Source organism: Podarcis pityusensis (genome assembly GCF_964106645.2).
Source record: "Podarcis pityusensis genome assembly, chromosome: 10".
In the NCBI taxonomy this organism is placed as follows: Eukaryota; Metazoa; Chordata; class Lepidosauria; order Squamata; family Lacertidae; genus Podarcis; species Podarcis pityusensis.
Window position 1 is genome coordinate 63,442,510 of NC_138035.1, and position 27,461 is coordinate 63,469,970.

At 42.7% G+C, this 27,461-nt stretch overlaps 1 protein-coding gene across 1 annotated transcript; it reads right to left on the minus strand.

The window, feature by feature from the left end:
• Positions 1–5,938: 5,938 nt before the first annotated feature.
• CRELD2 (cysteine rich with EGF like domains 2) lies at positions 5,939–26,999 on the minus strand. The gene is made up of 10 exons (XM_081023798.1): positions 26,769–26,999; positions 22,027–22,109; positions 19,899–20,009; positions 14,987–15,078; positions 13,718–13,894; positions 11,983–12,078; positions 10,370–10,453; positions 8,550–8,645; positions 7,973–8,113; positions 5,939–6,474 (listed from the first exon to the last, which is right to left on the minus strand). The coding sequence occupies exons 1-10, from the start codon at positions 26,934–26,936 to the stop codon at positions 6,422–6,424; spliced, it is 1,101 nt and encodes a 366-aa protein (XP_080879924.1). The 5' UTR covers positions 26,937–26,999; the 3' UTR covers positions 5,939–6,421.
• Positions 27,000–27,461: the final 462 nt, after the last annotated feature.

Consider the following 27,461-nt stretch of genomic DNA (forward strand, 5'->3'; position numbering starts at 1 on the left):
CATATAATTTGGATAAGAAAATTGGCTTCCAGGTGGAAAAGTCAAAATTAGAAACAGAACTGCTAGAACCCAAAACTAAGAATCTGTCAAGAATGTATAACTTGCTGTTGAAATGGAATACTCAGGATGAAACGGTGAAATCTGCTATGATTAAATGGGCACAAGATGTTGGACATAACATAATGATGGCTGACTGGGAACAGTTATGGACCACAGGTATGAAGTTTACGGCATGTAATGCCTTAAGAGAGAATATTATGAAAATGATATACAGGTGGTACATGACCCCAGTCAAGCTTGCAAAAATCTATCATTTGCCCGATAATAAATGCTGGAAATGTAAAGAAACTGAAGGTACATTCTTTCACCTTTGGTGGACGTGCCCAAAGATTAAGGCTTTCTGGGAAATGATATATAATGAATTGAAAAAGGTATTTAAATATACCTTCCTGAAGAAACCAGAGGCCTTTCTTTTGGGCATTGTCGGCCAATTGGTGCCAAAGAAGGACAGAACTTTTTTTATGTATGCTACAACAGCAGCAAGAATACTCACTGCAAAGTATTGGAAGACACAAGATTTACCCACTCTGGAAGAATGGCAGATGAAGGTGATTGACTACATGGAATTGGCAGAAATGACTGGCAGAATCCGAGACCAGGGAGAAGAGTCGGTGAAAGAAGACTGGAAGAAATTTAAAGACTATTTACAGAAGTATTGTAAAATTAATGAATCTTAGAAGGATGTTGGATAGAAACTAAGTGGTTTCCAGCTGTAATGCTTTAAGAGATACGAAAAAAGGTTTATAAATGGGTAAAAGCTTAATGGTAAGGATTTGCTGAACTAACAAACTGAACTGGAATACAAAAAAGGGAGGTACGAGGAGGTCCGGGGAAATAAGTGTAAGGAAGATATGCTATGGAAAATTAATGTGTTTTTAACTGTTTTTATTTTGTATGTCTCTTTTTATTTTTCATTTCTTTGTTATACCTCAATAAGGGTTTTTTTATTCTTCTTGCTGTATTTTGTATTTTCTTGTATTTTTATTTTTTGTTTTTGTGTAATTCTTGTATTCTTTCAAATTTTAATAAATATCATTTAAAAAAAAAAAAGGTACATACTCAATAGGGACATGGGTGGCGCTGTGGTCTAAACCACAGAGCCTAGGGCTTGCCGATCGGAAGGTTGGCGGTTCGAATCCCCGTGACGGGGTGAGCTCCCATTGCTCGGTCCCAGCTCCTGCCCACCTAGCAGTTCGAAAGTACGTCAAAGTGCAAGTAGATAAATAGGTACTGCTCCGGCGGGAAAGTAAACGGCGTTTCCGTGTGCTGATCTGGTTTTGCCAGAAGCGGCTTAGTCATGTTGGCTACGACCCGGAAGCTGTCTGCGGACAAATGCCAGCTTCCTTGGCCTATAGAACGCAGCAACCCCAGAGTCATCCGCGACTGGACCTAACGGTCAGGGGTATCTTTACCTTTACATACCCAATATTTTTCAAAGGAATATGTAAGTAAGATTCAAGTATATTGTTATTACAAACACCTGATATTTACTTCATATGTCCTATGCAGTTGGGTTGCAAGTATCAACAGCTACACTTTCCAGTGAGTGCGGATCCTTAGCATGAATCTTACGTTTCCAGCTGATTAAGACTATTACGAAACAGTAGCATCATTCCAGAGATACTGTCCTTTTGAGACGTCTTCCATTGAAACTTTTGAAAGACTATTGAGAAAGGTTACTTTTGATACTTTTGAGGTCTTCTGTTTGAAACGTTTTAAAGACTATTGTGAGACTGTCTTTTGACACCTATCTTTAACATATGGCTTTATGTTCTTCTCTGTTACACTGTATATATGAACTCTTGTTGGTTTATTCCCACTATTTGAATGATATCATTATTCTATTATATATTCTCTAACAACTATTAGCCTATGTGTTGTGTCTATATTACTGTGATTGAAACAACTCTTGCTGTCAGAAAGTTCCTCCTAATGTTGAGTCGGAATCTCCTTTCTTGTGACTTGAATCTACTGGTTCGGGTTTAAATTGTCATCATAATATTTGCATACTGGAGGCAGCCACACTCTTTGAATAGGCAGCACTGTCACTAATCCTGCAACAGGCACCAGGAGATTGACTCAAGGACGCTTAAAGTTCACAGCTCTTCCTACCTCTTTCGAAATTCAAACCAGCAAACTGACTTCCTTCCTCTCATCCACCTGCCCTGATGAATATTGGTCTCAAACCCCATTCCAGGCATTCAAGTTGTCCATACAATCCATTCGTTCGGGTCCTACCATCCAGAGCAGGAGAAAACAAGCTTTCTCCAACCTTTAGATATTTGAAGATAGATATTATCTCTCTTCTCAGTTCCCCCTTTTCCAGGCTAAACATACCCAACTCCCTTAACCGTTCCCGGCTTGGTTTCCAGTTTTGGATGCCTTCTTCTGGGGACTAACCTCCAGAGCAGAAGAAAACAAACTTGCTCCGTCTTCCATGTGAAAGTCCTTTGGAGATTTCAAGGTGGCTATCCTCTGTCCTTTCAGTCTCCTCTTTCTCAGGCTAAACATCATCATCATTAGCATTATTACATTGTAGTAACTATATTGCTGGTTTCCCCACAGACTATTCAATCATTGAGTTATGCTAGCAAGAGATGAAGGGTGCCCTCTTGTGGCTGAAAGCGCTTAAATGCTGCACTGCAGACCATTTAGAACATGGGTAGGCAAACGGGTGGCGCTGTGGGTTAAACCACTAAGCCTAGGACTTGCCAATCAGAAGGTCGGCAGTTCAAATCCCCGCGATGGGGTGAGCTCCCGTTGCTCGGTCCCTACTCCTGCCATCCTAGCAGTTCGGAAGCACGTCAAAGTGCAAGTAGATAAATAGGTACTGCTCCGGCGGGAAGGTAAACGGCGTTTCCGTGCGCTGCTCTGGTTCACCAGAAGTGGCTTAGTCATGCTGGCCACATGACCCGGAAGCTGTACGCTGGTTCCCTCGGCCAAGAAAGCGGGATGAGCACCGCAACCCCAGAGTTGGTCACGACTGGACCTAATGGTCAGGGGTCCCCTTTACCTTTACTAGGCAAACTAAGGCCCGGGGGCCAGATCCGGCCCAATCACCTTCTAAATCTGGCCCACAGACGGTCCGGGAATAAGCATGTTTTTACGTGAGTGGAAGGTGTCCTTTTATTTAAAATGCATCTCTGGGTTATTTGTGGGGCATAGGGATTCATTTTTATTTTTATTTTTAAAATATAGTCCAGCTCCCCACAAGGTCTGAGGGACAGTGGACCAGCCCCCTGCTGAAAAAGTTTGCTGACCCGATTTAGAAAGATGGGACGGTGCTTTCAGTTTGGGACAGTTTTTTTTTCCGTTTTAACATTATTCACATGGGGAGTGAGGTTGAAAAAGGCTGTGTGATACGACTAAGCTCACTACATATAAAAGAGGAAACAATTTCTAGTTCTACAGAGCCACCCACATCAAATCTACTTATAGGTAAAGGTAAAGGACCCCTGGATGGTTAAGTCCAGTCAAAGGCGACTATGGGGTTGCAGCGCTCATCTCGTTTTCAGGCCGAGGGAGCCGGCATTTGTCCACAGATAGCTTTCCGGGTCATGTGGCCAGCAGGACTAAACCGCTTGTGGCGCAATGGGACAGTGTGACATAAACCAGAGCACATGGAAACACTGTTTACCTTCCCGCTGGAGCGGTACCTATTTATCTACTTGCACTTTGACGTGCTTTCGAACTGCAAGGTTGGCAGGAGCTGGGACAGAACAATGGGAACTCACCCCGTCATGGGGATTCGAACCACTGACCTTCCGATCGGCAAGCCCAAGAGGCTCAGTGATTTAGATCACAGCGCCACCAGCATCCCCTCAAATCTACGTATAACTATGTCTGTCTCTGCAGCTGAATATATTTTACAGAATGCTAGTCTATATCGGTCCTCAAAGTGTGTTGCAGGAAAAAGGATAGCAAGTGTAGTGGGGAGATTCAAGGCCAATCAGAGAAACATTTAAACATTTCAGTGCAATGTGGATATACAACCAGAAACAGAATTCATGCATCTCTTCAAGAGCACTGACTTTTCTTCTGTGCTTCTCCACGACATTGTTGTGAACAGGGAGTTTCAACAAATTATGAAGGATCGGGGGGGGGGGGGAGAAAGGCTTCTTTGTTGATGAGATGAGAGCTTGCATGTCTCAAATTAGACCCAATATAAATGAGATTACCTGGCCAAAGCAAGCTCACACCTCTCACTGAGTTTGTACTTACGGTACATATATAAGAGGCTCATTTATAATTACATTTTCAGAATGATTCGTGATCTTACGTAGTTGCATTGTTTTAAACATTTTGGATGTCCCATGATCACATTATAAAGCAGTTGTGTTCTCTGTTCTAAATCAAAGAACTGCCAGTTGTTTTTCGTTTTCCAATGTATTTCTCATCAATTAAAAATCCAGTGTGGCGTTAGCAAATTTTAATTCTGAAAGTGTGGTCCAGAGAAAAGTTTGAGATTAGAACCACTGGAGTCAGGAGTCTTTGCCCTAGGCCACGTGTCACATACCTGGTCATGCTAAATAAGCAATCTGATATTAATGCAAGTATGACTTGAGACTCTCTTATTCACAGCATCTTAGTTCTGTAGGCAGGGACTCAGGTTTATAATTACCTACCCCTTGTATATGATACAGCATATTATATTATTATTATTATTATTACTTATTGAATTTATATACTGCCCTATACCCGGAGGTCTCAGGGCAGTTGACGGAACAAAAAAAGTTTAAACTTATTGGAATCAATTAATCATATGAGTTTTACTATTTTGATCGATTAATCTATCTATAATTTGCTCATGAGTAAAAACAATATTTCTGAAGCAGCCAGGATTTTTTAAGCCACCGTGTTAGATGACATTGTCCCCATCTTGCATGAGAGGAAAAAAGACTTGTCTAAAACATCAGAGAAAAATGTGTGTGTTGTGTGTGTTAGGGGAAGAAATCCCAGGAATAATGATGTGCTCTGTGTTGTTGTTGTTTTTTGGGGGGGGGGATGTAAAGTTAAAAAACCCCAGAGCTTCCCCCATATAAGATTCTAATATTTTTGCAATAAATTATAACTGCGCCCCTTCCAGCTTTTCCCTTTCTTTGGAAAATATATTAGAGCTCATGATGACATCAACACAGGTGAAGCCAAAGAATAACACAAGCATCCAGAAAAGAGTAATATACTCAAACCCTCCACCTAATTGCATAAATGCCCTGAAGCTTATGTTTGCAGTATTTTATTTCCTAAATCTGTCTGCATTAACAGCAGCATTTTAAAAGCTGTTGACGAACCAGCAGCCGCTAGGTGGATCTCCAGTAATCAGTTCAGTGCATTTGTAGTTAAACAGTCACAGAGTTCTCTTCTCCACTTTTAAAAGTCTGTGAATCTAAGTTGTAAGCCATTTTCTTCAAATTTTGCAAAGCCCTCTGCATCAATTGAACTGAAGCATCTCCTCACCCTTCCCTGATCCTCCTTCGCACCTCAAGTGTTTTGGTCGGGTTAGCAAGTGTCCCTGCATTCTTGAAAATACCTTTTGTCTAGATGGTTACGGAGGATTATGCGAGTGTTTGCAGGAACTGGGCAACTGCATTTGTTGCTCTGCCAATTTTAGCATCGCCCACCTCTGCCATGTGGTCTCCAGAACAGACTTCAGCTCTCAGGAGAGAAAAAGTTTCCCAACCCCTGCTGTACAGTAAGGCAAAGAAAAACAATCTTCCTTTGGTGAAGGGTTATGGGACAAAAAATTAAGATGGCTTCCCTCTTAAAGACCAGCTGATTTCTACAGGAGAATGACTTAAGGCAGAAGTCGATTCACCTATAAACTAACAATTCCTCCACCCCCCCATGCAACAGATGCTAACACACAAGGCACACAAAATACAAAGCAGTCAAAATAAATCTTTATTGAATGCCGCACTTGACATTCAGCTTTCATTTGCAAGAGGAGCCTTTTCCATAAAACAGCATCTCCTTTTGCTGGTATCGAAAAGACAAGCGCTGGTCGTAGAAAATCCATCCTGATCTAAAAGTACTTAAGTTAGCCAATTCATTTTCATTTACAGAAGGAGCAATGTTTTGCAGGACTCGGCAATAAGTCGTTCAATTTAACCAAATACACCGGGGGGAAAGACGTATCTATCTCCAACAACGTCTACTAAGGTAGTTCAGTGGCAGTATAAAAAGTGACAATTGTTTATGTTTCACAAAGAAATGCAGTTGAAAGGGCAATCCATCATTAAGTTCCAGAGAGAAACTTACTGGCGACCTGAGGTTATTTAATACCATTTACATCTCAGGTGGCAGCTGTTCGGTCCAATAACTTAAAGGTTTGGTACCAATGTCTGTCATCTTGGAATGTAGATCATAACTCCTCATGGGCATCTGACGAAGATACATTTGTGGGCGTCTCCACTTCTGTCAAAAGTAATGCATCTTTGTTAAAACAAAACACCTACACAGTTAACACTATTTGTAAGAGGCAGGAACAAGGCAGAGGGCCTTCTCGGTAGCGGCGCCCGCCCTGTGGAACGCCCTCCCATCAGATGTCAAGGAAAAAGACAACTATCAGACTTTCAGAAGACATCTGAAGGCAGCCCTGTATCAGGAGGTTTTACTGTGTGGTGTTTTACTGTGGTTTTATAATTTGCTGGAAGCTGCCCAGGGTGGATGGGGCAACCCTCACCTGGGGGCTCTTCAAGTTCACAGGATACCACTCCAGAAGGTTTCTGCCAACTGGGGAGGGGGGCTTCTGCTGAAAGGGGGGGCGGGCTGAAAAGGCTCTCTGCACAGGTAAAAAACACATCATGCACCCCCCTAAATCTAGCCCCCCCCTTTTTTAAAAAAGAAGGCAACCAAATTTCCTTGGTTTTTTAAGCAATGCCAAGAATTTGACCCTGCTGAGAATCTACAAGGGGCTTGCCATTCAATTTGACAATTTTTTTGGACCATGAAGACCAACCATTAATGGATTTTCAAATCAGATGTAGGGAAAAGAAGTGTATAGGGAGTGTTTTGTTAGCCTCAAAATGGAAAACGAGTGCTGTCCTAACCAAAGAAGAATGGCAACTAAAATTGATGGAATATGTGCAGCTTGCAGACTTAACATATAGAATAAGAGAGCAAGAAGAACATACGTTTAAAGTGGATTGGAAAATGTTTATTGAATATATGGGTGAAAATTGTGTACTGTTAGGGGAAGCTTTTGATGTTTGATCGTGTTTTTAATATTCTGTTGGGAGCCGCCCAAATGGGCGGGTATAAATAATAAATTATTACTGTTACTACTACTTTGAAAAATGTTGGCAGCATTAAGATAAATTCAACAATGTAAATAAATTTTGATGGTTGTAACAATGGAATACTGAATGGTTTAGTTTAAGCAAAATACGCAGGGATCTATGATATGTAAAATGAACCATGGAAAGAAAGAATGGAAATCATTGATATTTTAAAGTTGTTTAAATGAGTATTCTAAAATGTGAAGCAGAAAAACTTAATTAAAAAATTATACAAAAAAGAAGTGTATGTGGAGGACTTATTTGCTATATTTTTATCCTAATTCCTTCAAGGAGCTCATGGCAGTGGGCATGATGCAACCCAAGACATTTTATGCTCAAGCACCCCCTCCACCCGTGAAGATGGTTGGATTAACCGGTGCTAGGTCACTCAATGAGATTCATGGCTGGGTGAAGACCTAGAAATTAGCCTTTCCAATCCTAGTCCACGACATCACACTGGACCAATAATGCAAAAGAATCAAAATGAGAAAGGTTAGATCTGGCTGGGGAACGGTGATTGAAAATGCAAGCGAGGCTGAGACGATTATGCAGCAGCAGTTGTGCAATTAACACTGGATTTGCTACATGACCCTACCAATAGCCTGCAAAACCTTCGGTAACAAACAGCCACTGACCTCCTTTTACCGTTGCAACGCAAGAACCATCTTCATCTTGAAAACCCTCGGAACAGACACATTTGTAACCCCCTGCGGTATTAACGCAGTCTTCGTTTTCTCTTACACACACCTTTTCGGACGAGGTACATTCATCTACATCTATTTTAAAAAGGGAAAGAGTATCGCGAAAAGTTTAATTCGGTGCAAATGTACACGGATAAAAATGTTCTAATACAAATGTTCTGCTTCTTTTACTTTATTTGCTCACATATACAAGCAGCAACAAAGATTACGCAGAATGAAGCAATTTCCACACCGATAATCATTGAACCGTAGCCAGCTGCTGTTTACTGATATCAATAAGCACACATACAAACACAAATAAATATTTGTGTTTTGCAGGCCTAGTTTGAAGTGTAGGAATTAAAAATTCAAGCATATAGAACATGCTTAAAATGACTTATGAAATTCTCCTCCCTGGAAATCAGGAACACATTCTTGCCTTTTTGGTAGCAGTTAAATACTTTTTTTTGTTCTCCCAGGCTTTTAGAGTTGTGTCTTGACTCTGACTTTCATAAAAAAGTAGAAATCTAACCTGTGCATTTTTCATCTTTCATTTCATAGCCAGGTACGCAGCTTTTACATTTGCTGGGCCCTTCTCCTGTGCATCCCAAGCAGCCCTGATCGCATGCTGAAACATAAAATGGAACTTTTTAAAATCACTGTAAACTAAGGTGAAAACTTGCTTAGAGAACAAACTGAAGCTAATTTTTGTCGGACCCACCTATTGCGTTTAACCTACATGGTGCTGCTTTGCGTACAGAATCCTTTAATTTATTTTTATAAGTTTATAAACCCGTTTAAGCTTGTATTGAATGCTATGAATATATTGTTGCAAAGGGATTGTGAAGGACAGTAAGAAATCTAACCAATAAACAACAAATGTCTATGTACAAATTAGGCAAGCAGTAACATTACTTGAAGACCACAACGGCTACACTCAGGCAACTTGAGGCAAAGCTACGCAAACCCCGGAAAGAACAGTACATGTGCGAATGCTCTTATATCCAGATATTTGCAGTTCAACCTTTCGGCTTTCTGTTAACACTGCTAGCCAACTAAATATACATGAAGTTGGAAGCAACAACATTACAAAAACCTTTCTGTTAATTTTCCAAGACTACTGTCATCAATGGGAAAATGGCCACAATTCAACTAATATATTTAACTCCTTGCTTCTCTTTTGAGATCTCATTATCTTCTATCCTGCCCTGTTCATATCATTCTCCCCTATTTGGGTGCCTTTTCCTTTCTCTCAAAATTATTTACTAAGGATCGCTTCCTAGCTGCATTCCTTCCCCCTCCCTGGTGATGCCAATATCCATGAAGACCCATTCTGATCACTCTGGAGGTGGGTCAAGGGAACCCCCAGAGCAGCACGCGGCAAGGAGAGAGGGGAAATTGTTCTATCTGGCAAGTGGAAATGTGGGTGCTGTCACCTTAGTGTGACATCAAATTCTACCTGCAGAAATTAAATGTGAGAAGTGTTGCTACAGAATTACTTTACTAGGGTTCCTGCAATCGCAGAGACATTTCCCAGAGCCACTGAATCACAGCATAGTGTATCCATGTAGCTCACGTATTATATTTCTCCATGTACAGTGGTACCTTGGGTTACATACGCTTCAGGTTACATATGCTTCAGGTTACAGCCTCCGCTAACCCAGAAATAAGTGCTTCAGGTTAAAAACTTTGCTTCAGGATGAGAATAGAAATCATGCTCTGGCGGCGCGGCAGCAGCAGGAGGCCCCATTAGCTAAAGTGGTGCTTCAGATTAAGAACAGTTTCAGGTTAAGTACGGACCTCTGGAACAAATAAAGTACTTAACCCGAGGTACTACTTGAGGACAAACACTAAGATTCACAATTTCGGGTGGTGGGGAAGCCACAACAAGCATCCCACTTGAGATGTACCATAGTTACACCTCACTCCAAACCAAACCCAGAAAGTATATACAGTCAAATCTCGGTTGCTGAACATCTCGGCTGCCGAACATTTCAGAAGCTGAACACCGACAACCTGGAAGTAACTGCTTCTGTTTTTGAACGCACCTTGGAAGTCGAATGGCTTTCTGAGGTGCATTTCCCTATTTTTTCAATGTAATTTTCCGATCGCCCATTGAGCCTTGGTTATCAAACGTTTTGGAAGTCGAATGGTCTTCTGGGATGGATTACGTTCGACAACCGAGGTACCACTGTACATCTGTTTATGCCAAAGGAAGCGTGACAAGCTCTTCTTTAAACATGAACATCTATCGATGGTTTTCACGCAACAAATCTGACATTTGTTTCAGCTCTTATACAATTAAGCAAGCTACAACTTAAGGTTAAATATATACATATATGGAAAAGAAACCTTTGCAGGAGAAAGAGCCCTCTGTGTTTAAGCAAAATTGGTCCGTATTGCATGGAGACTCTTCTACGGCACATTCATCCACATCTGCAAAGGTGAACATAAATTTGGAAAGTTAGCATTGCCATATGAACAGAATGCTTCAAAGGGGGCGGGGGGGGGGGAAATGTCTGGTTCCAAAGAGATCTGCTCATGAACAGAAAGTGCTTATTATGCATATAAGGGAGGGGCTGTTGATTCTTCTTTCCCACTTCAGCCTCATCAAATTGTTTGGAGACCGTGATTTGCACAGGCTAGAAAGGAATGTAGGAAATCAGAGGATGAATAAGAGGGAAACCATGAGCTTCTTACCCTTGCATGTGACCTAGTCTGACCCCTACAATGGCATGCATTACTTCACCAAAAATGTATCTTTTAAAGTCATGAGTCGGTACCTCTTAATCTCAGGGTAGAAACCCATGTTGGGCAAAAGACTCCTGCATTGCAGGGGGCTGGATTTGATGACCCTCGGGGGTGGGGGGGCCTTCCAATGCTGCAATTCTATGATAAACCCATTTTCCAAATGGCATTGGATTGACGGTGATTTTCCTTTCCATCTGCCAAATTCTGTGGAGCCAGAAGTTCCTCATCCGGATTCAAACCAAGCTTTGCAAAGGAGACTAGTAGTAGCAAGGGGTGGTTTAGCCTTTTCATTCATTGACTTTGCACTTGCTTTCTGTTTTTGATATGCAGTTAAGTGGGGATTGCGCTATTTAACCGTACCCTTGCATTTATACTATGCCATTCTTGGTGAACGTCTGATCGTTATTTGAATTTGTCGATAGATTTTTTTCCAACTGCTTTCGATTGGAAATGCTGTATTTTGGCATTCGACGGAGAGGTGGCAGGTAACAGCCTTGAAACGATTCAATAAAACAAAAGGCACATCAGGAACCAACAGTCTTCTGTAATCTTCCCCTTCATATGTAACAAAATCAGGAGGGTCAACCAATAATTTAGTGGGTCAACTAGTTAAAAAGCAAACTGAAACCAACAGCTGTAAGCCTGGATCGGAGAAGTCCTCCCAGCTCCAAACTTGTTTAGATAAAAACAGTGTTCTGCAACCCAGCAGCTGAATCTATGTAAATGCATCTCTGCTTGAGAAATGGCCCTTTACTTTCCCTTCTACTTTTCTTTTTTTTTTCCTATTTATGTCTCACCATGTTTAGTACATGTATAATTACAGTCGTACCTTGGAAGCCGAACGGAAGCCGTTCCGGAAGTCTGTTCAACTTCCAAAACGTTCTGAAACCAAGGTGTGGCTTCCTGCAGCCAATTGGAAGCCGCGGAAGCCACGCCGGACGTTCGGGTTCCAAAAGAACGTTCGTAAACCGGAACACTCACTTCTGGGTTTGCTGAGTCCGGGAGCCAAAACGTTTGAGTGCCAAGGCGTTTGGCTTCCAAGGTACGACTGTATGTACTTTTTAACTTTCAGTTAAGATGCCTGGGGTGGGGGAGAAATGGCACAAAGACAAGTATCTACATGTGTATGATTATAAACATGTTATATATTATATATTAGGTCTTAGGTCTTCTCTAAACTGAATGCTTTGTTTTCTATTGGATATCTTACTAACCCACACAGGCGTCTTCATTTCTGGTCCAACCTTCTTTACATTCCTTACAGTCTGAGTTTGTTGCTCCACTGCACGTTTTACACGAATCATGACAAGCTGTGAAGACAGAGAAAGACTCGAGACTTCATTTCAGATCCTGGCGAGCACATTTAAAACCGAATCTAGGTTTACGTTATATAGTTAAACTGATTCTAGGGTTACTTCAGAGGCGTCGATAATGCAAATAATTGTATGTGAATTGGCTCGTGAAATGTTTGCACATCCTGGCATGTTATTTAATTAACGCGGTAAAATAAGTAGCAACGTTACAAAGTTACATAAAGCACTACCTTATAAAAGCAGTGGAACAAGTAGTGAGCGTGCAAACTGAAAAAGGCTATCAGGTTATCACCCAAATAATGACTCCACTGTTTTTGGGTTCTGATCAACAAGACACACAGGACGGGTTTCTTCTTCCACTTTAGCAAAACAGTTTGGCTTTGACGGAATAAAGTGAGATTACGGCTATAATCCTATTCTCACTTACTTGAATTCAACAAGGCTTACTTCTGAGTAGACAAGTATAGGACTGTGCTTGTTCTTTTTTAAGAATTTATTTATTTGGTTTTTCAAATTAAAATTTTACAATCACAAACATACAATATAAAGACAAGATTCCAAGGAATCTTCTGGACTTCCCTCCTCCCCTTTGTGGGTCTTAATCATTTCCTCCTGCATCTTTTATAATAATCCAAATCTTTTGAATCTCCATTACAGTAGAACCTCTATTTATGTCCCGCTCTAGTTAAGCCCATTCCAAGTTGCGACCACGAGAAACCCGGAAGTAAACACCGGGTTTGCTGCGATTCACCCACACGCAGAAGCGGCTGCCACTGTCTGCACATGCGCAGAAGCAGGCTGCCGCCGAATGCGCCTGTGCACAATGGCGCTTCTACCAGCAACCCATTTCGCCATAAGTACAGGCCCTCCAGAACAGACTTTGGTTGTGAATAGAGCTTCCACTGTATTTCCAAAATTCACCACTAAACTACAAGTGTTATTCCAATCCCGCTAATGGTTTTAGCTATTTACAATGGTTTTTATGATAGATTATAAATTTTCCCCATTGCTTATTAAAATTTTGGCCTTCCTGATTTGTGTTTCTTGTCACTTTGGCATAGTCCATCAACTTGATCTGGCATTCTTCTCTGCTAGGGACCTTATCTTCTTTCCATGGACTGTGCTTGTTCTAGCTAATCTGGGATGCGGATCGGGAGCAGTCAGTGAGGAGAGAGGTGGTGCCACTTACTGGGAGAGGGTTGAGATGGTGCTGTGAAGACACATCAGGGGGAGAGAGCTAGACTAACAGTCGTGCCTGGCTAGCAACAACCTCCCTTGCCAGCTTGCCCTTCCTTCTGCTAGTAAGCAGCAGTGGCTCCAGCAGCATGGCACCGACCCTCCTCACGGACCACTCCTGGATTGAAATATAGAAAGTTCAGAAATATTTAGCGACAATTTAACCGTAAAAAGCACTGCCCGAAATCTTGCAAGCAACTGGGCATGCCCACGGTTCCGTGTTATATCTAACCGGACTTCTGACTTTTCTTTTCCCATGCCAGCTCACAAACAGCTTCTCGCACAACAAAGCAAAATGTTCCTGGAGAAACTCCAGTCCAAAGTCCCCTTTGTTGTGCGGAAGCAATTACAGTTCTCCGGACTGTTATAAAGGCTTTAAATGTAAAGCATGCAGGCGTACCTGTACAAACAGAATGTGTGTCGTTTCGGTGAGAGTTGTAGTAGCCGTCGGAGCAGTCCAAACAAAATTCTCCTTGGTATTCCCTTTTACAGCGGCAGGATCCATCACCACCTCGGGTGCCGTCTCCAGCACAGTTGCCATTTCCGTGGCAAGGTCTTTCTGATCCTCCGCGGCAAGCTTAGATTAACACAAAAACAGCAAGTTTAAGAATTTCACGTGAACGAAGCCGGACAATATTTTCTCCCCATGGCCACTTCTCTCGCTGCAGCCTCTTGATCAACATTCACAAGCCTCTTCACAAAAGGTTTTTCCCTTTGCTTCTTACTAAAGCTGTGCTGAAAATATTCTGTCCCTATTTTTGAAGGCCCATTTGCAGGTTGCCCCCCCCCCCATGGGTGGCAAGCTGCTTAGGAGGAACACCACCACAGCAACCAGAAGAAGAAGAAGAATCTAAAAGGGCAGGGGGGATGAAAAGCCTCTGCAGCTAACACTACTGCAGTGAGCCCTCTGTGGCCTGAACATGCTGTGATTTTTCTCCCACCCCCTCCCAAAATGCCTTGCATTTTTGCCTCTCCAAACCTTTCAGCTTAGCTCAACTTTTTCAACGAACTGTGCCCTGATGCAGACTCCCCTAGCAATAACACCCTATGCCACAATATAACCTGTTGGTTTTTGAGATTCCACATTCCTATGAACTGTCTTGCTACTGACCCAACAAAGGCTCCAAGTAGCCCATCCACTTGTGCGAGCCAATAACCCAAAGCACATGTTCGTCATACACCATCTCCACACTTCTAAACTGGCTGTAACCGCTCCCTCCTCAGCACACATCCCCCCTCCCCCCGTAGCCATTTTTTCACTTTCCCTCTTACATCAGTATCACCGAGACTGAAAAAATAAATTGGCCTACTAGGCACCTTCCCTATGTTTGCTGGGAGAACCGCAGCTCAGGCAGCTCACAGAAGCATCTTTCTTCTTCCACCATCACATCACCAGACATAGCCGTAGGAACGTAGGAAACTGCTTTATACCAAGTCAGACCATTAGTCCATCTAGCTCACTACTGTTTGCACTGACCGGCAGCTGCTCTTCTGTGTTTCAGGCAGGGAGTGTCTCCCAGCCTTACCTGGAGATGCCGGCTACTGAAACTGAGACCTTCTATTGTATTTTGAATCGAACTAATCAATGATAGTAAAAGGCTAGAACTAAATGAAAGCTTCTGTGTATGATTAAAGATACCCCAATATTTTATTATTGTCGTTTAATTACCAACACAGTCTGGACCATGTGTTCCAGCAGGACAGCAAACTTCTATTGTTTCTATACAAAGCCACTTAAACAAATCAGGAGATTTCTTCTTCCTGTAAATACAAACAAACAAAATAAAAATGTATTTCTTGAACAGAAGATAAGAGTTCTGTTCACATCCAATTGTATTATTATCATTAGTCTGAACTTACTGAAATCAAAGTTCTAGAGAATGTCAATTAAAATTGTCAAGGAGGGTTTAGATGGGGAAGCAGGTACAGTGTGCAATAAATATGCATAGCCAGCGATATTAGATTGTCCATCATGACTGATCTGGTACTTTTTCACCTTCTAGCATCTTTCAAGATAAGAAACTTGGCTCCCAGGTTTATAGTGGAGGTCAAGAGACCACCAACTGATGTCACAATAGAAATACAAGAAGTATTCCCTTCCCCTCTGGGTGTGCCCAGGGTGGAGAGGGCAACTTGGGGGTGTCTGCAACACACACACACACACACACACACACACACACACACACACACCAGACAGACACCTTTTAAGACAGAGGTACCTAACCATTGGGTTGGCCAGTGCAGAATTGCACATCCAACACACATAAACATATATGGTCCACACATAGCTAGGTGGGTAAGACACACACTACAGGTAGGAAAACACTCAGCCAGAGAGCAGACCTCCTCATTCCCCTGCTACGGGGAGAAAAGCCCTTCTAAAACTGAGCCCCGTTCTCTACAGGAGAAGTGGCATTTTTTAAGATAAGAGGCGGCACTGGATTTTGGAAGAGTGTGGTGAAAATGGTTTCGTGGGCTGGGGTCAGCCTGCAGCTTTATCGCCTCAACCTTCAGCATTTGCAACCTTAAATTTGATATATCAGCCGCCAAACAGTCCAGCGTGTCAAGCAAACACATCTTCAAATAGAAACAAAAGACCTGTGATGGAAGGAGAGAGCTAAAAGTGGCAGCCTGCTTTGGTCAGCTTTGTCTCACTTACCTCCAATACACTACTGGTTTTGCCCGAGCCGTCAGAGACTCCGAGATGCTATGTTAAGCTCACCACTATTGCAAACATTCCTATGGTGGCATTCCAATGTAGCACTAGGTATTCTGCCAATGCGAACAGTCATCTTTACCCCCAGGGTGCAGTTTGGCTGAGGGAGAATGGCTCAGGACACAGCATCCGCTTTGTATGCAGAAATTCCCAGGTTCAAGCTCTGGCATCTCAAGAGAGGGCTAGGAATATCCCCTGACTTAAATCCTGGATATCTGCTGCTGGCCAGTGCAGATCAAGGGTGTGGAAACTTTTTTGGCTCCATGGGCCAAATCCTCATCATTGAGCCAAATTTCGCAGCCAGACCCCCATCACTGGGCCAAATCCTCATCACTGGGCCAAATTTCATGGCCAAAACCTCATCATTGGACCAAATCCTCACCATTGGGCCAAATTTCATGGCCAGATTCTCATCATCGGGCCAAATCCTCACCACTGGGCCAAATTTCACGGCCAGAACCTCATCATTGGGCCAAATCCTTATAATTGGGCCAAATTTCACAGCCAGATGCTCATCATTGGACCATATTTCATGGCCAGAACCTCATCATCGGGCCAAATCCTCATCATTGGGCCAAATTTCACAGCCAGATCCTCACTATTGGGCCAAATTTCATGGCCAGATCCTCATCATTGGGCCAAATTTCACAGCCAGATCCTCCACATTGGGCCAAATCCTCATCATTGAGCTAAATTTCACAGCCAGATGCTCATCATTGGGCCATATTTCATGGTCAGAACCTCATAAATGGGCCAAATCCTCATCAATGGGCCAAATTTCATGGCCAGATTCTCATCATCGGGCCAAATCCTCACCACTGGGCCAAAATTCACGGCCAGATCCTCATCATTAGGCCATATTTCACAGTCAGAATCTCATTGGGCCAAATCCTCATCATTGGGCCAAATTTCACGGGACAGATCCTCATCATAGGGCCAAATTTCACAGGTGGTTTGGGTTGCCAGATTCAGGAAGGGGTGGTATTGAACCCCATGCATCAGTTGATGAGAGGTGCTTAAATCCTGCTTGGTTGGCTGAGTGCCAATTCCCTGTGAAGAGCTACAGTGAATAATAGTAGCTAAGTGAGTTCTAGTATCAAAGTGAACAGTAATGATTCACACCTTTGCAAAAAGGGAAGGGAAAGAAAAAGATTAAGCATTCTGGGGTGTATCTGACTAAATCATACCTGAGAAGACACTGACTAAAACAAAAGGATTTCAGTGGGTCTACTCTTAGTATGGCTCAGTTGGATACAACCCTCTATGCAAGTCTCATTTTATGTTTCATGTTTGTGGGTTAAGAAATAGTCGCAAATATCCTCCCTCATGACATTAAATTCGTATGGCTACACCTATTTTGCAGTGATGAATGGACAGAAGTAAGGATCTCTCTTAGGATGCCTTGAACATTTTGAGATGTGTCTGGCTTGTCCTTAAATGTAACAAAGCTTTTTTAAAAATAAAATAAAAATAAATATCTGCCAAATGCTGTGCTTGGGGCTGATCATTCATTTGTAGGAATGCTATGTTACCAAAGAACAATAGTTGAAAGGTAATACAACTTCATCATGAAAGTTGGCCAGAAGGGCGGGGTATAAATAATAAATTATTATTATTATTATTATTATTATTATTAGCCATTTCCTTATCTAATTAACACAATCAAAAGCACAAGTAACTATGTCCCAAATTTTCAGACGTCACAAGAAACTCTGCATTAAGGATGAGAACTTGGGAAATTTCTGAAGGAAAATATTAATATGAATCTCGACAACCAAATTGATATTTTGTCAGCTGCTGCAAACTTCAGCACCTTGGCATATGTTATGCTTGGAGGTGATAATAGCCTATACAGAGATGTAACTATTGGTTACCATTATAATCACACACTTTTCTAGATTTATTGCTTAAATAACATCCACAACACACTCTAGCATATGAAAGAATGTGTGTGCACCACCCAAACTGTATTAAGCACAGTCATATCACCTCCCTGTTTTGAACCAACACTACTTTATTTTTAAATTTATTTATTTGGTTTTTCAACTTAACATTTTACAAAGATATATCAAACATAAATTATAAAAACAAGATTCCAAGAAATCTCTTGGACTTCCATCCTCCCCTTTGTGGGTCCTATTATTAATCCATTCCTCCTGCATCTTTTATGATACAGTGGTACCTTGGGTTAAGTACTTAATTCGCTCCGGAGGTCCGTTCTTAACCTGAAACTGTTCTTAACCTGAAGCACCACTTTAGCTAATAGGACCTCCTGCTGCCGCCGCGCAGCACGATTTCTGTTCTCATCCTGAAGCAAAGTTCTTAACCCGAAGCACTATTTCTGGGTTAGCAGAGTCTGTAACCTGAAGCGTATGTAACCTGAAGCATATGTAACCTGAGGTACCACTGTAATCTGGGCATAATGGAAGAGGTAAAGGGTTTGGATTATCATAAAAGATGAACCAAAACTACTTTATGATTATCTGTGTGCTTTTCAAAAATTCCTTACTGACTCATCAACCCATCGAGTTCAAAAGAACCAAGTTGAATTCTAACTTGAATCCCCATTCTCATCCTAAGGACCCCACACAAAATTGTTAAGCAGGTATGCATTTTATAAAAGTCTCTGTGAACAAAATGTTAAATTGTGCAGGTTTAACTGAAGGTAGAACGCCGGTTTGTAGTCTCTAAAGCTAAGTGATGATATAAAAGGAGGAACAACTTGCCCTTCTGATTCCTGGTGGAGCTGTCATGGCTGGTAGTTAGATAAAATATCTTCTTTAGTAGCAAATTGAGCAGAAGTGATCTGGAATTAATAAGAACCTTATGGAATCCTACTAAGTAATGCTCTAGAATGTTAACATGTGCATTACAGCAGCACTAATAGGCAACATTAATGGTAACCTAAAGGTTACTAGGCAAGCCCATACCATGCTTTCACAAGATACTCAAGCATGAAATTGGTTCTTCTTGCACGTTACTAAGCCAGCTCAAAAGAGACTGGCAACCATCAACGTTGGCCATGCGAAAGCTCAGACTGGTTCACTTGTTATGGATGCAACAACTCGACACAACAAGCCATCTGCTTTACATGCTTTTCCTAACTGCCAGATTGAGAAATCAATAAAGAAATGTAGCTCAGAATGGTTTCCCCACTTACTGCAATTTTCACTTCTCTAATGTGGTATCACCAATTGTGACCCACCTCTGTTTGGATCGATGTCTGCAGAATAAAACCCTGATCTGCTTGTGCTTTAGCTGAGGTGGAAAAACAAGAGCGCCAATCCCGTTTGGACCTCAATTAGCATGCACGATTGTGAAAGTGCCTTTAAGTATTTTGAAATCATCACTGTGAGAAAGAACAAACCCTGACGCAATACCAAGCCTTGCATATACTTATGACTAGCGGCCTTGGCCCAGTATACCTGAAGGAGCATCTCCAACCCCACTGTTCAACCCGGACACTGAGGTCCAGCTCCTTCTGGCAGTTCCCTCACTGGGAGAAGTGAGGTTACAAGGAACCAGGCAGAGGGCCTTTTAGAAGACATCTGAAGGCAGCCCTGTTTAGGAAAGTTTTTAATGTTTGATGTTCTATTGTGATGTAAATTCTGTTGGGAGCCACCCAGAGTGGCTGGGGTGGAGTATTATTATTATTATTATTATTATTATTAATAATAAATATTATAGTGAATCTCATAAAATTAGTAGTTACCAAGCTAACAATATACAAGAAGCTGGTTTTATCAACACAGGTTGAAAATTTATTGCTTTCCAGGAAGTTTATATCCAGTCTTTAATTTACACCTCTCTTGAATCCAATCCTGAACGCAACACAACAAAAAACATTGCCTTGTTTCTTTCTTACCATTTGAACCACCAGGTTTCTATATGTTCTTCATGCTCTTCTACCATGTTGTTGCATTCAAAGTTGCTACTGTCACAGAGGTTCTCTATTATTTCCACAAGACGAATTTCACTGTGTGGGGGGAAAAGACCCAAGACAAATCAGTTTATTTTGCTGAGTTCTAATTCAGAACTAACTTTACAAATGAAAACACATTTCTATAAGAAAGGGTCAAGAATATTAGAGTCACTATTCATTTATGTTATTCCATCAGCTGTAAACTTTCCAAAATTAAAGTCCAACTTTTGCTCAGGGTAGAAGTGATACATTTAAGCAAAATTGTCTTAGATGATACCTTACTGGTGCAGATCAGCAAAGCAATCTGTTACTACTCAGACTCAAACTATCTGATTTTTAGAAGGCATCTGAAGGCAGCCCTGTTTAGGGAAGTTTTTAATGTTTGAACTTTTATTGCTTTTTATTTATTCTTATTGTTAATATTCTGTTGGGAGCCGCCCAGCAAGATGAGCAGGGTATAAATACTAACAAATTATTATTATTATTATTATTATTATTATTATTATTATTATTCTGAAGCATTTTTTGTGTAGCATATGCAATCAACAGGAAGCTCAAAATACACCCAGCAAGGTCAAGAGCAAAGAAAACTGTGCCTTTACCGCTTTAATTATAGAATATTTAATCTTGAAATATACTTAGCAAATGCCAAAGGGAGAGATAAGCATTCATATCAGAGCATGTGTTGAAAGAGAACCTGGGAACTCTCAAACAAGGAACTTCTGAATCCTTGCAATAAGGCTTCAGGAAGCCTGGGGCTACGCAAGAGTAAGCCCATGTTCTCCCTTCTTTTCCTGCCCCACTACTGCTCCCAACTACATCCCCTCTGTCCTGGATCAGACTCTTTGAAGCAACTCGTGTTTCCCCTGCAAAGAAACTGTGCTCGGGGCTCACAGCAGGGATGCAGAACCTGCGGTCCATTGGATGTTGTTGGGCTGTAACTCTGTTCATCCCCGATTCTTGACCATCCTGGCTAGGACTTTGGTGAGGGTCACAAGCATCCCACCTCTGCTATAAAGGTTCCTTTCTCTCCTTCGTCTCTGCCTTAAAGTTGGTCCACAGAACTGTCACTACACTGAACCAATGCCCTTGAACAGCCAGGAATTCAGTGGATTTGTGTAGAAAGTCCCAGCAGGAAGACTGTTCTCTGCATTTGTGTGGTCCTCCCCTTCAGCTCTCCCATTCTTGGTTCGCTCTATCTAGTTTGCTGTGACATCCGAGTTAGGAAAACTATGGTTAGCATTAACCAAGATATTCTTGGGTTGGGGCAACTGGCTAAAATGTTTTCAACAGTTCTAATTTTGGTTTCTCTGTTTTGTTTTTGTTGGGTTGATATTAGTTAAATGTTTGGTCAGGGTTGGCGGTTATTTAAATTTGGGTATAACTGTGAACTGTTTATTATTGTTATTATTGGTTTCTATTTATGTTTGTTTTTTGCTCGAACAAGATATTTTGTTTTTAACATTTGATGCTTTGTTGTGTTTTTGTAAGCCGCTCAGAGTGCCTGGGAAAACCCAGCAAGATGGATGGGATATAATTTTTTTAAAAAATATTAGTTATTATTATATTCCCCACACTGTGGGCTGAAAGCTCACTTCAAAACAATGTTCTGCAACATTTGGACACAATTCCTCAAGGGTGGTTGTTCTTGTGGTTTTGCCCATTTCAGATGTTATGGCAAGGTATGGTTAGAGATAGCCAAAAAAGGAGAAAATACACAGAAGCAGGGAGGAGGGAGAATGTCAGCAGAGATGTATGCTGAAATTGGGCCAGAGACGTTTTCAACACCTAACCCAGAACAATATTCTACTTTTTACAGAAATGCGTGAAAGACATTTGTGCGATTATGACCTAGTAACAGCAGGGTGCCAATATGTTCAAAACTAAGATTATGGAGCTTGACTAAAGTATCAAATGTGTCACAATGTGACATTCTTACAATAGCAGCATGCTAACTTTGCTCTCAGAAAAATGTCCCCTGCTGACACAGACTATTTCATCCAGTCCAGTTATTTTACAAGCTGCAGACAAGGATATGACCTCATTGAAAAGTAAGATACACATACCATACCTGGACTCATACTTTGACAGGGTCTTTTCTTCCCAAGCTGTATTGCCACCTCCAAAGTTCTTTTTTGCAGTGTCAGTTAGACCCTGAAAAACAGAGTATTTTGAGACAATCTCATTTTCTAGAGCAATTGCAAAACCAGACAGACTTTGGATTAGTATGTGGTCACCATAACGGAGTTTTTAAAACACTAAACATACCACCTAAAACTCTCTGAGACCAGTGGATTCCTTCAAAACTGGCTGCCCTTAAGAAGCTCCACACACTGGGCAGTACAGTGGGCAGATGATAAGACACCCTTTTCTGAAACCCCAGGGCGCTGCTGCCAGACAGTGTAGACAACACTAAGCAAGATAAACCAATGGTCTGGATCATTATAAGGCAGCATCCTATGGCTTTTTTATTGGTGTTTTAGAACCTAGGAATAAATAATAATAATAAACTTATTATTTAAGTTTAATAATTAACTTATTATTCTGTGTCCAGGGCAGCTGTTTATCAGCTCCATCTGGTACGCAGGCTGAGACACTACCTGCCTGCAGATTGTCTCGCCAGAGTGGCGCATGCTCTGGTTATCTCTCGCTTGGACTACTGCAATGCGCTCTATGTGGGGCTACCTTTGAAGGTGACCCAGAAACTACAACCAATCCAGAAAGCGGCAGGTAGACTAGTGACTGGGAACAGCCACCAAGACCATATAACCAGTCTTGAAAGACCTACACTGGCTCTCAGTATGTTTCCGAGCACAATTCAAAGTCCTAAACGGCCTCGGTCCAGTATATCTGAAGGAGTGTCTCCACCCCCATCGTTCTGCTCGGACACGGAGGTCCAGCGCCGAGGGCCTTCTGGCGGTTCCCTCGCTGCGAGAAGCCAAGTTACAGGGAACCAGGCAGAGGGCCTTCTCAGTAGTGGCACCCACCCTGTGGAACGCCCTCCCACCAGATGTCAAAGAGAAAAATAACTACCAAACTTTTAGAAGACACCTGAAGGCAGCCTTGTTTAGGGAAGCTTTTAATGTTTAATAGGTTATTGCATTTTAGTGTTTTGTTGGAAGACGCCCAGATGGGCGGGGTATAAATAATTTATTATTATTATTATTATTATTATTATTATTATTAATAATACCCCTGTGCTATGATATGGTAGGCAATGCCGAAAATGCAGAGGGCAACTGAAATGATCCAGGGGGACAGAGGAAATATCCTTGTGAGGTAAGGTGGAAGCAATGTGGGACCTTCTTAATTTGGAGAAAAGGGGATATTTTTATTGTGTGTGTTCTTCACTAGAGTCTCCCCCCCCCCTTTTTTTTATGTGATTAATCTGCTTGCACTTTTGGAAACAGCCAGGAATTACTAATGCAAAATGACTGAGCAGCAAGAACTCATTTATTCTCTGTTATTATCCTACTGGCTAGAAGCTACGCCAAGGAGTAAGGAAATTGCAATGTTATTATTGATCCTTCACCAGGTTTTGTTCACGTTATTAGATTTTGTACACATTTGCAGCAAAACCCTATAATTTCATTGACCTGGAGCTGTTTTTGTTTTGTAGGAAACCCACCAAATTGTTGAGCTTTCTGGGGAAAGTTTTTTTGAGCTGTTTTTCCATCGCATTGCCAGGCATCTCACGGGGAGCAGGGATATTTCCTCCATCCACCTAGATCATTTCAGTTGCCCTACCATATCCTACCTTTCTCTACCCAAAACCAAGGATCTACATAAAGTGGTACCTTGTACAGACATGATGCTGATTATTCTTCCCGCCCCCCCTTTAGAATTAAGCTTTGATCCACCTAAATATCTACATAAAGACACGATGCCATGGAAAGAGAAGAAGGATAGTCACTGGCTATTTTTAAGTTTGTAAAAATGCTTACTTGAAATTGTAAAATTGTAATTGTTTAGGGAAGTTTTTAATGTTTGAAGTTCTGTTCCCCTGTTTTTAATGTTCTGTTGAAAGCTGCCCAGTGTGGCTGGGGAAACCCAGCCAAATGGACGGGGTAGAAATAAAAAGTGATATTATTATGAAATAAAAATTATGATTTAAAAATTGAAATGTCAAGATAGGGGGGAAAGGGAGGCTAGAGGTAGGGAGATGGGGTAAGATAAAGGGAGAGAGAAGGCAAGCCAAAGATGCGGGGCGGCCCTTCACCTGTCACAACTGAATCCAAATTAAGATGTAGGGCAGGCATAGGCAACCTTCGGCCCTCCAGAAGTGTTGGCCTACAACTCCCATGATCCCTAGCTAACAGGACAAAGTGGTCAGGGATGATGGGAATTATAGTCTCAAAACATCTGGAGGGCCGAAGGTTGCCTATGCTTGATGTAGGGGGACAGGGCCGGATTGATGAGGCCCTAAGCTACTGAAGGTAATATCAACCACAAACTGTTGCTGTTTTTAGTGTTGAATATATGCTATATGGTAATTTATGGAGTTAACTGTGTTTTTTATATTGCAATTTTATGTTGTGAACTGCTCTGAGATCTGCAGATGAAGGGTGGTACAGTGGTGCCTCGCAAGACGAAATTAATTCGTTCCGCAAGTTTTTTCTTCTTGCGAGTTTTTCGTCTTGCGAAGCACGGTTTCCCATAGGAATGCATTGAAAATCAATTAATGCGTTCCTAGGGAAACCGCTTGCCAGGCTGGCGGTGCGGAGAAGGGCTTTTCTCCCCACCGCAAGCCTTCAGGACAGGTACGGGAACAGAGGGGAAGGCATGCAGCGCTTTCCCTCTGTTCCCGGGGCTTGCGTGGGAGGAGGGTTTTTCCTCCCCACCGCCAACATTCAGAACAGCATTCTGAATGTTGGCGGTGGGAAGGAAAACCCTCCTCCCACCCCAAGTCTTCAGGAAAGCCATCCGAAGCTGGGCGGCGGGAGAAGGTGTCCCCACCCCCCCGCCCGGCATCGGAGCTTCGTTCCGATGCCGGGCGGCGGGAGGAGGCGTCCCCCCCCTGCCCGGCATCGGAGATTCGTTCCGAAGCCGGGCGGCGGGAGGAGGTCCGAGGACAGTGGGGAAGACGCGCTGCGCTTCCCCGCTGTCCCGGAGATTTCCCTATGGGCTGTCGTCTTGCGAAGCAAGCCCATAGGGAAATTCGTTTTGCGAAGCGCTTCCAAAACGGAAAACCCTTTCGTCTAGCGGGTTTTCCGTCTTGCGAGGCGTTCGTCTTGCGGGGTACCACTGTATACAAGTTTAATAAATAAGTAATAACAATAATTTAAAGCAATTTGCACATAACAAAATATGTATTTTATCAAAGTAATTGATGAACTGAAATACAATTAAGAAGTATATTAATAGTGAAATAATTATTAAGCTCTACCTGTATGTAGGGGACGCGTGTGGCGCTAAGGGTTAAACCACAGAGCCTAGGACTTGCCGATCAGAAGGTCAGCAGTTTGAATGACCGTGATGGGGTGAGCTCCCGTTGCTCGGTCCCTGCTCCTGCCAACCTAGCAGTTCAAAGCACATCAAAGTGCAAGTAGATAAATAGGTACTGCTCTGGCGGGAAGGTAAAGGGCGTTTCCATGCGCTGCTCTGGTTCGCCAGAAGCGGCTTAGTCATGCTGGCCACATGACCCGGAAGCTGTACGCCAGCTCCCTTGGCCAATAAAGCGAGATGAGCGCAGCAACCCGAGTCAGCCACGATTCGACCTAATGGTCAGGGGTCCCTTTACCTGTATGTAGGTTTTGTTTTATTTGTTTTTTATCTTATACAGTGGTACCTCGGGTTAAGTACTTAATTCGTTCCAGAGGTCCGTTCTTAACCTGAAACTGTTCTTAACCTGAAGCACCACTTTAGCTAATGGGGCCTCCTGCTGCCGGAGCATGATTTCTGTTCTCATCCTGAAGCAAAGTTCTTAACCTGAGGTACTATTTCTGGATTAGTGGAGTCTGTAACCTGAAGCGTATGTAACCCGAGGTACCACTGTATAATGTTTTGTTGTTCACTTTTGTTGCATGGTGGGTTTATTGTCTTTGAGAGTATAATACAAGCCATATTACATATTACAAGCCATATTACATTATAATACAAGCCATATTACATATAGCCAAAGATTTTCACTTCTCCGAAAGGTGACTTGCTTTGAGAAAAACTGTCTGCGGACAAACGTCGGCTCCCTCGGCTAGTAAAGCGAGATGAGCGCCGTAAAGCCAGAATCGTTCGCGACTGGACTTAACTGTCAGGGGTCCTTTACCTTTACCTTTAAGCTAGTGAAGCTCATGGGGCCCTTTCTGTGTCCGGCTGTCTTTTGTCAACAGCAAATTGTCACTGTTTTTTGTGCTGAATATCTGTTATATGGTAATTTATGGACCTAATAGGTATCTAAAGCCATTTGCACATGTCACCATGCAACCAGTCCATGCAGAATATAAGCACCCGATATAATTGTTGAACTGAAATACAATTAATAAGAAGGATATTCATAGTGAAATACAACCCTATATATAGAAATGAGCAAACCAGTGATATTTTAGAGAGCAGGCTAGCAGGCAGGGCCCATTACTTACATCACAAAACAAAACACTGTTGACGTATGTAGGTTTTATTTTATATGTTTTTTATCTTATATTTTTATCTTATATTTTTATCTTATAAAAAACTTATACAACCAGTTTTTTTCCTTTAATTTTTTTTGGGTCCCCCAAGAGAGTGGGGCCCTCAGATCTAGCTTGTTTAGCTTATAAATAAATCTGCCACTGTTAAAGGGGGGGAAGGAGGCGGCTGAGGAGTCGCGGCATCCCTCACCTGGCTGAAGCGCTCCGTGATTCCGCGGCAGGTGTCGCAGGCCTGACGCACCCGCTGCTCCTTCTCCGCCGCCGCCGCCGCGAGGGCGAGGCAAAGGAAGGCCCCGAGGGCGCCGCTCAGCCACCCCGGCGGAGCCCCGCGCGCCTTTCCCGACGGAAGGCGCCTCATGGCCGCCCGCGAGCCTTTCCCCCTCGCCCGCCACCGCGGGACATTTAGCGCCTCCGACGGGGGGAAGCCGGCATCCCGCGCCTGGGGCCCGGCCAATCCCGGCGCGCCCTCGCGCCCGGCGACGTGGGCCAATCGGCGCCCGCCACGCTCCGGGAGACGTAATGAGAAAGCCCCACGTCGAGAAGAGGCGGGAGGGAAGGGGAAAAAAAGCACGGGAAGGGCCGTAGAGCTAAAAATCAGAAGACCCGCGCGTGACTTGGATATTCCGGGTTCCTTTAGATCAGGCATCCCCCCCCAAAACTCAGCCCTCCAGCTGCTTCGGGACTACAATTCCCATTATCCCTGACCACTGGTCCTGTTAGCTAGGGATGATGGGAGTTGTAGTCTCAAAAAACAGGTGGAGGGCTGAGTTGGGGGGGGGGGGAAATGCCTGCTTTAGATCCCTTCCCTGCCCCACCGGGGATTTTTTTTAGAGATTCACCCCTAGGAAACGAAATTTCGATCTTGGTTGGGCAGCTGTATGTC

Bases quoted from the DNA above. Each gene is read 5' to 3' on its own strand.
- CRELD2 (XM_081023798.1), bottom strand. From the start codon at position 26,936: ATGAGGCGCCTTCCGTCGGGAAAGGCGCGCGGGGCTCCGCCGGGGTGG. The intron at 22,110-26,768 runs GTGAGGGATGCC...TCTGTTTTTCAG, and splicing joins TCACGGAGCGCTTCAGCCAG to GGTCTAACTGACACTGCAAA. The intron at 8,646-10,369 runs GTTTCTTTTCCA...TTTATGTTTCAG, and splicing joins GGGCTCTTTCTCCTGCAAAG to CATGCGATCAGGGCTGCTTG.